General features: G+C 30.2%; 1 protein-coding gene across 1 annotated transcript in view; it reads right to left on the reverse strand.

Moving 5' to 3' along the window:
• The window catches only part of LOC132738206 (calcitonin gene-related peptide type 1 receptor-like), a 94045-nt gene that overhangs the window by 57447 nt on the left and 19707 nt on the right, over window positions 1-16891 (reverse strand). The window contains exons 3-6 of the mRNA XM_060725672.1: window positions 12825-13257; window positions 12414-12505; window positions 10912-11003; window positions 8860-9013 (exon numbers count right to left, since the gene is read on the reverse strand). Of these exons, the coding sequence (XP_060581655.1) occupies window positions 8860-9013; window positions 10912-11003; window positions 12414-12505; window positions 12825-13257 (771 nt within the window). The remainder of the gene's footprint in view (window positions 1-8859; window positions 9014-10911; window positions 11004-12413; window positions 12506-12824; window positions 13258-16891) is intronic.

The following is a 16891-nucleotide window of genomic DNA, read 5'->3' on the forward strand; positions in this document are numbered from 1 at the left end:
ATGAAGATCTTTGCCTTAGGAATTATTGTATCACACAAAAAACTTTTTTATGATTTCATAATTTTGCAATATACATTTGCAAAAAATAACCTTTTTTTGGTCATATTTATTTGCGTCGCCTTTAGATAACCTTCTAGAAATTAAGAGTTGAACATTTGCACTTTCTTTCGCATAGGAATTCAGAATTGTCCATTGTAACACCGCACTTTGGGGTCAAACACACTTTGGGGTCTGACCCCAAAGTGCGTTACGTACTTTCGGGTCAACGTTTTCATTAAATTTCACTTGTGTCATTTCATTTCAGTCTCAATATAGATCCCAAAATGGCTACAAATTGAAACAACGTTATTGCGGACAGATTAACGTACGAGCGTATACTTAAAATATTTTAAATATACTAATAGCAGAAGTTACTTAAATGAAATAACATGCTTGGTACCTGACAAACGTAAAAATCATTAAGATGTCAAATACATTTATTCAAAGGCATTGACTAATCGAGAAATCATTGTCATTACTCCGTGATGTAAATTGTATTTACAAACTAGATTTTCTTCTTAAATATTAATGATATTAACATTGTATACGTTTTAATTACCTATGTCTTGTGGTCCACATATTTAGGATTGTCAAACATTGTGAAATAGTCTTGAAAAGAAGTAACAGCTGTAGCCCTTATGCAACTTTACTATGATTGTTAATCAGAACTTGAATTGTATGAAAATATGTGCAATGAAATAGTTTTTACTGCAATCCATTGCATCCCCATCATATATAATTTAGGGTTCAATATAGCACCAAAAAGTAAATGGCTGATACAACATAATGCCCTTCCAAACATGTTATTTTAAGGAATACATTTAATCGTACAATTTATATAATTAGTTATAAAGTCAAAAATTTGATATTTAAAGTTGTAAAATTCTTAAAACATTTTTATCTAGGAATGACTGTCACTTAAAAATCTAAATGGAACTAAGTAAGATTATTTTATTGCATTTTGGCAAAGTGATTATCGACTGTCACCATAAATATTAAAAAAATACGTCAGTAGAAACTATTTAAGCAGAATTCAATTTGCACCTTTAGAACTTTGGAACCCAAAGTGCGTTCATCTGTAGCATATTAACGCACTTTGGGGTTCATTTCCTGATTTTGACCCAAAGTTCGTTTGACCCCAAAATGCGCTGTGAAGTGTACTGCACTTTAGGGTTGGACCCCAAAGAGCGTTTGACCCCAAAGTGCAGTGTTACAGTGCATCAGAATAACCAGTGTGCCATTCTTTGCTATGATAACTATTTCATAAAGAAATGAAGATTAGACTCTTAAACCATTAAATAATGTTTCACGACTAGTTAATTTGAAAAAAAGTGTTTCCATCAGATATATATGATCATTTACTATCCACATTTAAAATGACAACAGATTTGTGTGTATATGTAAATGGTAAACTTTTTTAATTTTGTTCTTTCTATTTTAGTTGTCTGAAAAAGTTTAAATACAAAAAGGGGGCGAGCATTGTTGATGAATGTAATCATTATGATTTTAAGAGCGTTACAAATTAATGTTGAACATGAACAATTTATTTCATAAAGAGAACAAATTACTTGACTTATATTTAACGGTTATTTCTCTAAAATGCAAGTATGTTCAATTCAAAACACTAACATTAATTTAATCTACCGTTGATAAGGACATTTAGAAATGTTGTAATGGCATCACATAATGTCTGTGGACTTATACAGCTTAACTACCCTTGAAAATGATCCTTTTATAAGAACCATTTAGAAATGCAGTAATGGCATCATATCATAATTGTCTATGTACATATACGGCTTAATTACTCTTGAAAATGGTCCTTTTAGAGAATAATACTTTGGCTTCAAATTGACTGGAAAGAAACCGTAATAAAAAGAATACATATTAATTTTACTTTTGCTTTGTGGGAGATTAATGAGTGTACTTGTATAACCCAGAAAATTCAAAACAAATAAGATAATAAGAAAATAATAATGTATATTTGTTAATATGCATGGCTTTTATCACTTGTTCTGAAAAGATTGAGAATCATACTCGCTATAGTGTGTGAATATTGAAAAAGAAACAACCTTTAAATATCAGTGTGTCTACGTTAACTTGGAACATGCTAAAACACCATTTGAAAATAAATACAATTACCAAGGAATTGTGTTAAACCCATCAACTGTTTCAGTACTATCCCTCTTGATGTGTTAATTACAAAACTCAGTTGTTACTTGTGAAACCTATCTTTTCATAAATAATATCAAATGTATTTTATATCATATGTATATATATATCTTTTTTATAACACCCTAATCTTTACAATTTTGAATGGTTCTGATATTCAAAGTTCAATCGTGACTGATCAAAGCCGTTTAGTATTTAGTTTTCTTTTCTATACAATGATGGAGCTTGTACAATATGCTCGAAAAGCAATGGTCTGTTAATCAGTCTGCCATGTACTCGTACATGTATGAAGAAAGGCCATTTCGTGTTGAAATGCTTTTCAAAGTAAGATTAACAACTGAAACAAAATTACAAAAACACCATAGACAACAGAGATGCCGTAGGAAGAAAAACTTAATTATAATTTTTACCCTCACAGCAATATTTGCGAAATACAAAATGAATGTTTTTTCCTATATCTGCCGTAAGAGCAGACTGCATAAACAAGGTAGAAAAAAGTTTCTCTTAACCTCCAGTGCAACAGTTGATAGATACGATTTTCTCTGATACATGTTAACACCTTATTCTTTTGCTATTTACAATGACCTACCGTTGTTAAAACCTGATATATTTGTTCCGTTTCATTAATTTCTACGATTTATTTATAGCAAAGTAGCGAATTATTTTTCTATCCACTCAGACCAACTATTTTTAAAGGTAAATAGTTTTGCCAATACTGAAAGATGGATTGATTTAGCGTGATAATGTAAATGGCTTTTCGATGTTTACATATACTTGTTGAAGCATTAACAAAAATACAAAAGGCATGCACTCTTCAACTCATAAATAAATAAATAAATAAATGAATAAATAAAGAAAGAAAGAAAGAAAGAAAGAAAGAATAGACAACTTTTAAAAGTCACAGCTAAGTATCTAAATTTATCATCAGTTTCATTTCATCTACTCTTTTAAATTATAAGAAATGATTCAGTAAATCTGAATGGAAAAGAGAAGGTGAAAACAAGGTTTAAAAAGTGATAATACCAGACTCGGTTTGATTGAGTCTGCTCATTAGAGGTATTCGAAAGTACAATATTGTTCAAGCCCCATTGAAACCGTCTAAAGGCCAAACAGCCTTAAACATAAATGTGATATTCTTGAGCACTTAAAATGAAAAAATGTTCTTTAATAATGAAAAATTTACTCAAAAATAAATTAAAAATTGTTTCTTTGCACGATGTTTAGCACAGTTTGAGCGGTGCAACGCTTTTTATTTTACGGTCATTTTGCACAGTGGTAATAATTATTCCTGGAAAACGGTATGAGAAAAAGACAAGCATTTTTCACATAAGTTGAAACCAGATCTACATCAAATCGAACACAAGTCTCGCAAAAAATTGTCCACCCCTTTCAGTGGAGTCAACACAATAAATTATTTGAATCAATTATACCAAAGGACAATCAAGTCCATCGCTTTTCTTTCATATTCCCAATAATATAATGTCTAGAATACAGCCATATGTTCAAATTATGAGACGATATGATTGAGGACTGGAGACGCAATGCAAGAGATATCGTTCATTTCCTTAGAAACTTTAGTAATTGAATATTACTTTATATTGCAAAGATACTTTACTACTAATAAAATATGACAGAAATACGGAATATTGAAATATAATTTTAGTTTTCTGATCACGATTCCGTCGTTAACATTATGTCTTGTTACTTATGGGATATTGAGACCATATCATTAAGGTCTAGGTTTTGAACAAGGATTTATAAAACGTGTGTCTTAAAGTTTTAAATTAACATTCATACCGAATAATCCGTAATTTAATGATAAATCAGTTAGCAATGATTTTGAAAAAAATGCTATAAATATCAAAACATTTCAAAATTGGAATCAATGGCACAAGCAAGTGATATCTTACCAACAAAAATTTAAATATTACTTATTTGCCTGTAAAAGCGGACATTTAGAACATTGCCGCAGTGATAATTGTGTTACATAAAATGTGTACTTATTTTTTCATAATTATGCAATATATACTTTGGGCAAAAATACTTTTTTAATGATCTTATATGTACATGTACGAGTATGTACGCTTTGGCTTTTAGTTCTCATAAAACACTTTTTCCAAAGGAGTAGAAAAAACTAAGTAATTGCCCAGTGAAAGGAAATGGAAAATATTGGTTTTTCTGACATAACATGACATCTTTTGCCACATAAACTGTTAAGAAAACAAAATATTCAGTCAATACTAAAGTTGTTAAAGAAACATAAAATATAGTCAAAACTTAGGTCAAAACTTAATCTTCTTAAGCCGTTTAGAAAAGATAAAATATACATTTCAGCTCGCAATGTTTTGAAGGTTTTGTTTCAGTCAATATTAGTAACTAGTGACAAAGAAAAAATGTCATGAAAATGAAAATGATAAATGTTAATGTACTCAGTTTTGAAAATATAAACTAGTTCATTACAAGAAATATGAAAGTATGCTCTTTCTGAGTACAATATCTTCTTCAGTAGCAAATAAAGTCCTTTTTGGCATATTGAAGCAAATGCACTTTTCATCTTTCCTTTAATGTTTGGTACAAGTTAGAGATTTATGACATTTCGTTTACATAATTGAACATAATTGATCATAATTCACGATCTCTGAATAAATTTCGTTTTATTTTCTTATTTCAGTATTAAAACGTTTACACAAAGCACAATGACTAGATAATTAATATAAAAAAATGTATTATAAAAGGTTACACAGTCCAAGAGGAAAACGTTATAATATCTTAGACGAGGGCGATTGGTTTTTATTGCACTGAAATATTGCATTACAAGAAACAAACATGTTTTGATGAGGGCCGATGTGTTTGTACTCGAAGAAAGTTTAAACCAATTAAATATAAATAATGTAAAATGTAAGTATGATAAATATGATAAATAATAAAGTATTTTAATAATATAAATATAATAAATGAAACAAATAAATGTTATCTTGATCTGGTACAAAATTATATATGCCAAACCTATAAAAAAGTGGTCATAATTTAAACTGGTGGATATTTCTTATTTTGTTCTTCTTATTATTCTTATTTTTATAAATTTCTATCCATTTAAATATTCTTTCACCTTGGGAAATTAAAATTCCAGAAAACTAAATGGCTTATAACAGCTTGAAAACTTGGATTGATTTCATATTCAAAATAACATAATTTGATTTCTTTTCTTTAACTCTTGTAAATATGACGCGCATTATAGCATACTGAGGATTTCATACAATTAGATAGCTTTTAATGAAAATAGCTAAAACAAGCAGTCTTTTTTTATAAACAACATAATTATGATTTTAATAGATAAGTACAACAGTAATCTTAATACGTTGACGTCGTCTCTATTCATTTGTTACATTTTAAATATGTTGTCATGAATTTAAGACATACAAGCTGAATGGGGGCTTTGCGTACAGGTATAATTAATATCATAAGGGGGGAAGACAAAAAGGGGTCAGTTTCCATCACAATTGAAATAAGACCCTAAAATACACGATACGAACAGTTTCGTTTTGATTAAGTCTCTTTAAAAGAGATAACGAAAAGTACTTTTTAATCCATAGCACCGACTTCAGAAATATTCAACATTTACCACTTTATATTAATAAATGATCACAACGGGCAAGACAAATGTAGTACTAAGACGTTTGGAATAAACATAATCATATGCAGTATTGGGGTCTCATGCCGATTCCGACAGTGTCTTATTCTGCCAACATAATTATACTCTTTTGTTAACGAGGTAAGAAAAAATAAAGCATGCATTAAATCTTAGCTATTATTATATGATAATATACCATATAAAGTAAATGAAAATTATTCTAGTTGATGAAAAAAGCTAATGATGCGATAAGGACTCTCTTTATAAAAGTAGTATTTAAAGACGTACCCTAGAATTAAGAACCATTTAGAAGTAGGACGTTGTGCAAGTACAACGTTCAATGTACCGAAATTGCCTAATTACTTCTAAAATGTCACTTTCAGATAATTACGTTTGATAAGTACTTCCATAAAAAGCCATTCTTAGGTTTTTTTTAAGAGAATGTAAGAAATTTTACTTAAGAATAATTACAAAAACAGCGTACAAAATTTGAAAAATGAAACATAGACAGTTTATTTATTTCATGTTTCTTTTATTATTTCCATTTCATTTTTTCAGCATGCCTGTATGGTGCAAGTCCGATTAAAAATGAAAAAAAAAGAAAAAAGATAATCAGAAATTTCAATTTCAATCGCTAATTAGGGGAAAATCATCTTAAATGTCAATCATTCAGTTAATGTTTACTCGTATCATTTTTAAGTGATAAACCTTTGTTATCATTATAGAGCGAGGCCAGTTTGCAAATTTGTGTTTTATGACCGGGGTGGCGGGCACTATACAGTTACTATTACTGAAAATCAATTTAACAGATTCTGAAGTAAGATATTTAATGAAAAATGTATTAAGTGATTTTTTTAACTGCAAAATGCATTGATTTTCATGCTTTACATGTTTGTTTGTTTGTACCAACAGTTTACTTGTTTGTTTGTTTATACCAACTGCCAAAATTATTTTGGCTAATTTCCGGTCCTTACAAACTTAAAGAAACATCAGGATCAAAACGATATCACCTAGTAGCATGCATAGACTCCAGTAATTTGAACCCATTAAATCGGTTATACGGCCTCGAAAAGTTTAACGGTGGTTGCAATTTTGATGCCTCAGTCCGTAAAAGCAACCGCTCCGCAAAAGGCTTTAAATGTAGATGAAGGAAAAATGCAATGCCAATTAGGCATATTTTCATTTCATTAAAGCTGAAAATGAAAAAGTAGATCTATCCAGATATATGTGATCTAGTATTTAGTATCTTAGTACTGTTTTGACTCGTCTTAAAAAATGTATCACTACAATTGTATGGTTTCCATAATCAAAGTTCAGTCGTGACCGATCAAATCCTTTAGGGATTTCTCTGTTGGTTTACAAGAGAGTTATTTCAAGAAAGCTTAACAACCATATGTCAGTTTATCAGTCTAAAATGTATAATGAAAATGTCACTCTTTGCTGACAAAATAAGATTAATAGCTGTAAAAATATTGTCTGGTGAAGATAGTATTGTTTGAAACAATTCTACAGGGACAAGATAGACAATATACAAAACAGAGTAAGTTCATAGTGGTCTTTGATCTGTCAGAGCGAAATATATATAGAAAAAAGAACTCATATATATATGTTATGAGCAAAGGAGTAACTAAATAAATTGGCTGTAAATTTATCATTTTATAATCTGTGACCAAAACTTATCAAATAATACACTAGATACATTTAAAATGTCAGTCTTTTTAAAGAAAAACATGTAGTTAAGTCATTTTATAGGAGAAATTTATATAAAAAATAAACGAAAAAACACACCAAGTACGTTGTTCAAGAGCGTTGAATTGTTTGAGGTATATATGATTTAAGATAGGGTCATTGTTAAGACATACTTTTAGTGCTCTGACATGGGACAGTGTTTTAAATATGTAATTGTAGTAAGTAATACATTTTCTTTAAAGGTTTTGTACCATCTACTTGACATTAAATTATCGTACAATTGCAGCCTTTCTTTTTATCTGACAATAATAGTACACTATTTTAATTTAAAGGCAACTCTTAATACAATCTTATAATTCTATTTGAATGAAATTCTATATATATATTTTTGCACATTTTGTAAAGAATGTCTCTGTCAAAGCGACAAGTCCAATCTTTATACGACAACTTCATTACTTCTTTTCATTTACATGCATCTCCTTTTCGGTTACATTAAAGTAAGCTATCATTTCCTATTCCGTTTTATGACGTCTAGGAAATAACGTTATGTCCAAATCATTACATGATATAATTAAATCTTAGATCGTATTGTTAAACGGACGAACTCGTATTCTTGGAAATTTCAGTAATTGAAAATTGTATTTTACTGCCTAGTAACCTTTTATGCAAATAGGATATGACAAAATGTCTTTTATAATAAAAATGTGATTTAATAACGTTTCTTTTTTCCATACATGGTGGCGTTTGTCAATATAAGATAAAAAAGACATCTCAGAGGTCAATATGTAAAAAATGAGGGTTACAATGTTCACGAATTACTGTCTTTCAATAACATGAAAGCCGTCTTGTAAATGTTCACTGAAGGCTCTCAATATGTATAATATTTAGTACTCATTTAAAATGAAGTAAGTGGATGAAGATTAATACATCAATTACTACCGTTTAAAAATGCATGTTAAAAATACTAAAATGACCTTGAATCAGAATTTGGTTTTATTATCGTTATCGGTATATTAGAATATAGGAAAAGCCGTCAGAGAAAGGGACCTGAACACAATTTATCATATTCCTATTATTGAAACTCATGCTAGTGTATTGGCTTTAAAGGAGTGATCAATTTCGTCTCAACGTGAATTTAAATTGAAAAATGATAGGAAAAAACAACACAGAACAAACAAAAAAACAACCCGTAACACCTTTTACATCATCTTAATTGAAACGCAATATTAATATACAACAAAAAATAAGAAGTATATTAAGCTTATATATCCAAATATCGCCTGATATGCGAAATGTCAATATACAAGAACGAGGTAATAGATCAAACTTACAGAATTTTTATAAAGCAGTGTATCAGAGACGTTTGTATTGGTGATCCTGTCGTAGGTGACCGTAGTGTTCCAAATGATGATGAACGTACCACTAAGAATAAAGCTGAGGAAGAAATTGATATGTAGTCGTATACGATGCTGATGTAGTAAACACCTGTATAAATATAAACACAAAATTATTATATCTTAACAAGAGACGTGGCGAAATGTCCGAGTGGTTAACACGTCAGACTAGTAATCTCATGATCGCTAGCCGCATGGGTTCAGGCCTCGTTCGGGGCAAGTCGTTGTTTCCTTGAGTAGGAAACTTTACACTCATTGCATATTATCTTTAGGTTCAAAGAACGGATTAGAATGTGTGTATATAAGCTAATAGCATCCTACACAATCGAACTAAAATAAATTCTGTATTAACCAAGCCATGTGGCATATAAGTAAAACGTATGATTTATCAGTTTATTATTTTTATTAAACGCTAACCTTTACACAAATCAATCAACTGATAACGTATTACTTAATACATTTGTATTACGCAGACTTTATGTAAAATGGACCATCAAACAGCGATGTTGGCATATTCTCGACGTTTCCTTGTTTTTAAATCATCTGATTGAATTTTTATTTTCTGTCATTACACATTTTAGACTTGCATTATACTCTTCCGAAAAATTCTATGAATCAAGCAGAATGCTCGTTATATATTCATTTAGACTATTTTGATACAAGTCGATATGAATTCACAATTTTCGTACTATACGGTCGCTCGTCTATTCTTTCCTGTGCGTAAAGTAATGCATATAAAATACGTTTCTGACAAATAAGTTTACACTTTTTGCTTACTGATGTTACTTTAGTACATTCCATTTATGGATATGGTCTATGTATAAATAAATTCAAATAATCACGACATTTTTAATGCCTGTTTTTATAAAGTGCTAGACGATCTCTACAGTTCTAAATAGTCCTAATAGTTACTTCTCTCAAGGCAACATTGACAATTAGTCGGCAAAAGGCAAGTTAAGAGTTCAACTTGACGGCATGATTTCCACTTGTATGTGCAATTGTCTATAATTACGTCGATGCTTCCATTAGAAATATCGTACGATTATTTCAAGAGTATAGATATAATGGTGATGCGTCGTTAAAGATTAAATATGTTACCTCTATCAGAATTAACGAAAGAACACCTCATCTAAGAGAGTGTCCGCACCCTTTAAATTACTATTGGCAATAGAAAACAAGTAGAGCGGATTTATTTTTTGTGACAATGGTCTGATTTATAAAAATTGACACCATTATGGTTAAAAACTTTTTTGCTTTATAAGAATATTGATATTTCTAGTGCCAGAAATACAAACATATTGCCTGCTCACATATCCATAAAAAATACATGTAACTTTGTATTGTGGGATTCCGTTTTTCTCTATTTTGTAATGTTATTGATCTTTAAAAATATCAAACTAAGTTAAACGGGCCAAATAAAAAGTTTATTTTTCATATTCTTTTTATATTTTATGCAGTCTGCATATTTTATAATTACCATTTTTTATTATCAATTTTTGGTCAATGACCATTAATGAAGTCATGTTTATGGATATAACTAATAAAGCTCGATTTGATAACGAAACAATGAGCATCTTGTCACTTTACTTGTATTATCATACTTTTGTATTAGTCACATTTTCGCTTTATTAATTTCTTTAGCGAATGCGAATATTAATGGTGAAATAACAAGATTACCAACATATTGCACTCGATAGTAGAAAGAAGGAAACATGATGCTTGTTACACTAACCTACATATTTTTCATAATTATGTATTGAGCGCACATTCTAATTTAACCTAACTAAATCACATAATATAATATAATGAAATATTGTTAAAAAGAACATAGTTAAAAATCTAATGTGACAGACGTATTTCTTTACCCTTATTACAGAAATGTCACTTTTAAGCATAAAACCGATTGTACAAACAAGCAAATTATTTTTTGAGAAAGTATAAACTAAAATGAATATTAATATTCTAAAAACGATAAATTAAATACTGTACCTAAATTGGAAGAATATTATAACTGATGGTACAAGACATAACAGACTTGCTATTTGACAGCCGATACTTATAAATATTGTAGTTTTCAACTCCTGAAATGGAAAATTAAAGATAACATATTAAAATTATTATACCTGTTCAAATACATATTTTAAATAACAAAATACCTGTACATAACATAATATGAGTTCTTTTGTAAATATTTAAACAAAAATGAGATATATGAGGCTAATAAGATATCTGCAGATGTTTCTAAATTCCAAATTGTACCAGTTCATGTTAAATGTTGAATCCTGCTTAAGCCGGTGCTAGGGGGCGTGGACGGTAGTTTGCACTTGACAGTACCGTCCACGAACAGGCTCGATCAAACATTTTCAATTTTGCCGTCTTGGGCTTTCTTTAGGGATTTTTTTTTTCTCTTTTTTGAGTGCAGTGCCCAAAAACATTACTAGATGAACCAAGATATTAGTTACATTTACTACTCGTATAGTATCTGGCCGCCATTGCAATTTTGTGAAATGTTATATAACATAACGTCTAACTCCTCAGAAAATTGTTACAATTGAATATCCAACAATATCACAATTATTAAAACTGATTCATAATCGGTTGCGTATCTTTGGTCATTATGCTTTCTTATACAGTATATAAATTGTTTAATAATCGGCCCTATACACTATTCATTCGTAACGTTCTACATCATACACCATACAAAGCGTAGGGAGATTTTTCAATTCGAGAGTGCTCTGTTATGTAATCCAGCTTTATTATTCATATGAATGGGTGTAATTACAAGGTAACAGAAACGGCCCTGTCTAGACGAAGTATTAACATTTGAATTACAAAGGAACTTACATAGATTATTTGTTTTTTGATATTGCTGTATCATAGATGAGTATAGTATAATGTATCTCAATGCAAATTACAGTAATTTCCGATATAAAAAGTTCACATACGGCCAGAATATGATTTAAACAAAGTTAGCAGTTCAGTTTTGAGATGCTTAGTTTGTATTATTAATTTATTTTTGTAGTTACGACAAATAAATATATTCGTATTAAGAACATAGACTTTCATATATCATCAGACTTCGGTGAGTAATTGAATAATTATCTTGGAAGCATTCACTTGATACAACATTTAAATGAAAAGGCATACCTTTTAAAGACACGTTATGTCTCAGAAATTTTTATTCTTTTCTTTTGCAGAAATGACAAATGTAGTAAAAGAAAATTTAAGATGATTATCACTTGAAGACAGTAGTGTTCAATGTGAAGTAGTTAGTCGTAAAGGTAGCACTATGTAAACAATGTAGTATTTTGACTAAATCACGATAGCTGTATTCATTGCTGACACGGAAACGAGGAGAAAGATGTTTCAGCTATCCTACCAATGGAATGTGTTAAAAGACACCAAAAAGTTGAAACATAAAAAAAAAACATTTTTGTGGCAAAATGGACTTTTAATTGACCATGCAACAATCAAATTCAAAATGTTTTTACCTGATAGTTTAGACACGGTGTATAATCTGTCCACTCAAGCTCACCATTCTTTGACCAAGTACCATCTGACAGGCACTTTTTCAAAGCCGATCCTGTAATATATTTCGACAATGAAAAGACGCTTTCATAGCAGTATGTCAGTTTTTGAATTGTTTCAATAATGCTTTGTAATGTGACATTCATTAAAGCGTTTAAAGCAAAACAATTATACAGTTGTTGTATGGTAATTTTGGCATTTCTAAAAAAAAATGATTAGGAAATTTTATAGTATAATAATAAATGTTAAAATAAAACATTCTGTTTTTTGGCATCAATTGACAAAACAGTCTTACTTAGTAAAAACCAATATAAGTACTTTATAACATATGTTTTTTTCAAAATAGAGAAATGTATACTCAATGTAATAATTACTTGTTGGAATGGCAAACGGCAAGAAAACGGGACATGACATAGAGCTTATTCGGCCCGGCGTTCCTTTTCCCCAGCACCCAAATCCATCCCACGTTGGTGCGCACGTGTCATTGAAATCCTCGGAGTGGGCGTGACTACGACAACATTTATGGGATGTTTCACAACAGAGTTTCCACCTGTCACATTCATCAGGTGTCAAAGATGAGCAGATGATGTCAACTAAGGTAGAATTTTTAATATCAGCTTTGAATGTAGAATAAGCCGGGTATTTTGAGCTATTTGTCGTAAGCATGAGGTAATGCTGATGATGGTGAGGTTTAAACACATTCTCCGGATACAAGAAAAAGTAACACCATACGCATGCGTGAAAATCAAAGTCTTCCGGTTGAAATATTCCAAACTTGCTTCTGCATTGCTGGGCAAAACAAACGAACTGAAAATAAAAAAAAAACAAAAAGGGTACCATTAAAGTTATATTTTAACTTAAGTTTGTCGAAATTTATTATGATGCCATGTGAACTAGATAAACTACATGTTTCCATTCATCACCGGATAGAAAGCTATGAAAGAGGTAAATGAGAGAACGGCAAGATTTCTTTCATTTCAACTTTTGTTCTAAAAAGAAAAAAGTCTGTTTGTTTGCTTGATTGGGTTTTACGTCTCACCGACACAGCATAGGCACATAGCGACGTTCCAGCTTTACTGGTCAGTACAATTTGAGTTTGAAAAATTCAAGTAGTTTTATTTCTAATTAGGCATTTGTCACCTGTCGCCTGCAATCAGAATACTAGTAACATAAAATAGAGAAAAAAAACGGAATTCCCTGAAGAAAGTTCAACACCACAAAATTGAAAATGTTGCAGGCTCAGTTTGATTTAACCAGTTCATGGACGGTAGTGGTAATTGCAAGCTACGTAGCACTGTCTTAAGCAGAATTCAACTGTTAACATGAACATGTAAAATAGTGAATTTTGAAACATCCGCGAAACCGCATTGGAATGATTGCAATATTAACAAAGCTTTGTTTGCAACAAATCAACTATGAAATTGGAATATATAGAGAACAAACTGTATATATTTAAGGCACTTTAAGCTAGAAGAAACAAATACGAATTCGCCCTGAAAAAAAAGACAAACCATTAGAGATTGGATCTAGAGAATGTTTGATGCTTATCACTTTAAGAAATTTGATCTTTTGCAAACTATTTTGTCATCAAAAAAGCAAATAGTTAGAAAAAATATAATTTCCATTTCAAACAACATCACAAGAAACCTTTACTAATTGTTAATACAACCAAATATGTACCCTTTTGAAACTGTTGCATTAAACAAAAAGTAAACAAAAAGCTTTCGAGAAATAAAAAAATTATAATATTTTGAGGCTTTATGCGTCTTTTAGATTATACCACTCGTATTTTCAATGAAAGCTTATTTTAAACCTTGCTGGAAGTACCCTTGTTGGGTTTTTCAGCACTGATGTCATTGCTTTATATGTAAGTAATTATGTTAGATAATGGAAGAGGGATATAGATTCGATGGACAGGGACACAGATGAAAAATTAAATGGTTTCTAATTTTGTGTTAGACAAAAAGTCATGACTTCCTTAATTCCATTGTTGTAATGCAATAATCACTTTTTTTACTTGATTTAATGTCACAAGGGTTGTTTAAATACGATCTACGAATAACATATTGTATTTTTTGTACACCGTTATCATAATAACCAAAGACATTTAAGACAGCATGGGGAATGTCATGTTTGTTTTATGTCTGATAAATTTGTCAGCAAGGACACAAATACATATCATTCAATAACAACCTTTAGGTCATTTTTTGCAAAAGATATATCAAACATTTTACATTTTATAGTGGATGGTTTGTAATGTTTAATGAAATTGTTTACTAGAGAGATAATGGATTAGTGTAAGATATCTCATGCCCCCTAGCACCGACTTAGCCGGTATTTAATCTCCAATACTTACGTGCTGGAATCAATGATTCCGATGAACCAGAACAATATAACAACACTAAAGTGAAATAGGGGGTAACGTTCTTTTTTAATCTGTCACTTGAATTAAAGATTAAATCTCCAGAAAGTTGAAATCGTGAATTCACAAAATTGTAATCGTCAAGTTCAAAACGTGTAATAACGAAGTTGAATACGTGAAGTTGAAATCGTGAATTCAAGAAGTGGAAATCGAGAATCCGTGAATTATGTATGTTGAAATTGTGAATTCGTGAAGATGAACCCAAGAGTTCAAGAGGTTGAATTGTTACCATCGGTCTATCGTTAGTTTCACCTAATATTTACTGTTGTGAAAATATACGAAAATATACCTATGAATGACCCGACCTCCAGACTGCAAGAGACGTGCACTACGATATTCATTAATGTATTTCTTCTTTAAAGAAATTCTTATGCTCCGATCTTGAGGGAATAGAAATGATAATGATTAAAGTTGAATTGATAAATTTAATGATAAAATGACGAATGTGCATATTTACTATGACTCATTAAAAATCGGTACATTATCATAAAAACAACAGCAAAAAACAACACCTCCTACCCCCAAAAAAACCCAAACAATAACAAAATAAAGAACAAAAACACCAACAAAAACAACACACCAATCCCCTCCCTCCCCCCTCCAAAAAAAACAACAACAAAAAACACAAACAAACTCACAAAAAAAACCCAACAACAAATAGATCAAAGAAACAAGAACAACATTACCAACAACAACAAAACAACAAGAACAACAAAAATAATTAAAACAAAGGGAAAAAAATTATGAATGATTGATGTGACAGGTTTAATTTTTTAAAGCTAATCATCTGCTATAAAATTGGGATTTCTTGATTTAAAAAGGAGTAAGACAAGTAAATCTCAGAGCATTACATGTTTAACATAACGCATAACATTTAGAACTTTTAGAATCAAAATGTCAAACAAAAGGATAAGCATATTAAAAACGAAATAATTTTTATCTAACAAACATATATTTTCTTACAAAGGTTTTTTCGGACGCTGTATGAGATAATCAATTACAAGCACATTTTTCTGATGTTAGTTTATATTTATATTAAAGTTACAAAAACCCACATTAAACAAGAAACAAGCATGTGTATTATATTAAAGTAATTATTGATAAATTGTTAAAATGTGAAATAAATCTAAAATTATTCACAGTATATCCGTTGACTTATCATTTGAAACAACGAAGACAGTTTTGAAGTAACAACATGTGGTTGACATCGTAAAATATTTTGTTACTAAAAGGCACAAAAAAATAGTTTATTTCAGTCCAATTTGATGGTTTCTTGTTAAGAGATTAGTGTTATTTTCATTAATAAATACTTTGTTCAGATGAAAAACAAGTAAACCGCCAAGAATACGATATGTGTTCCGGAACATTTCTGAACAATCAAATTAATTGTGCTCGTAATGCATGAATAGATATAGGAAATATTTGACATATGAATTAATTGATTCATGAAAATGCCAAGTTTTACTTTATTACCAACAAACAATATATTTTAGTCAAAGAGCATGATTATACAAAAGAGCAAATTTAATGTGGAGTGGCATTTGAAAACTTTTTATCATTGGTAATTTCTATTTTTAGCTTAAAGATAGCTATTGAATCGTATTTTTTCCGCTAGATGGAATGAGATGTCTGTTAATGTTGTACAAAAAGCTGAATATTTAGTTAAATTGTGGTCTTTCCTGTACTGTATATTAAAAAAAATACTTATATGATATCCATATCAATTTGTAACAAAATGATTATATGATGATGTTTTTATATGTTTCACTTGTTTGAATACTACACCCTACTTTGAGTAAATTTGACATACTCAAATATTAAGTGGAATCTCAATGCCGAGTGGTAAAGATCACTTGCCCCTCGTCGCTGTGGGTTCGAATCCAACAAGGGACTTTAACTGCTTTCACGTGAGGAAGCTTTTGTGCTAACTATATATTTAAGGTCGGTAGTTTTATTCAGGTGTCCGCTTGTGTCTGAAATACATGTGTACTTTACAAAAAGGGTACCTTAGGTATTCCG

Source organism: Ruditapes philippinarum, unplaced genomic scaffold (assembly GCF_026571515.1).
Source record: "Ruditapes philippinarum isolate M1 unplaced genomic scaffold, ASM2657151v2 ctg4281_1_1_1_1, whole genome shotgun sequence".
NCBI lineage: Eukaryota > Metazoa > Mollusca > Bivalvia > Venerida > Veneridae > Ruditapes > Ruditapes philippinarum.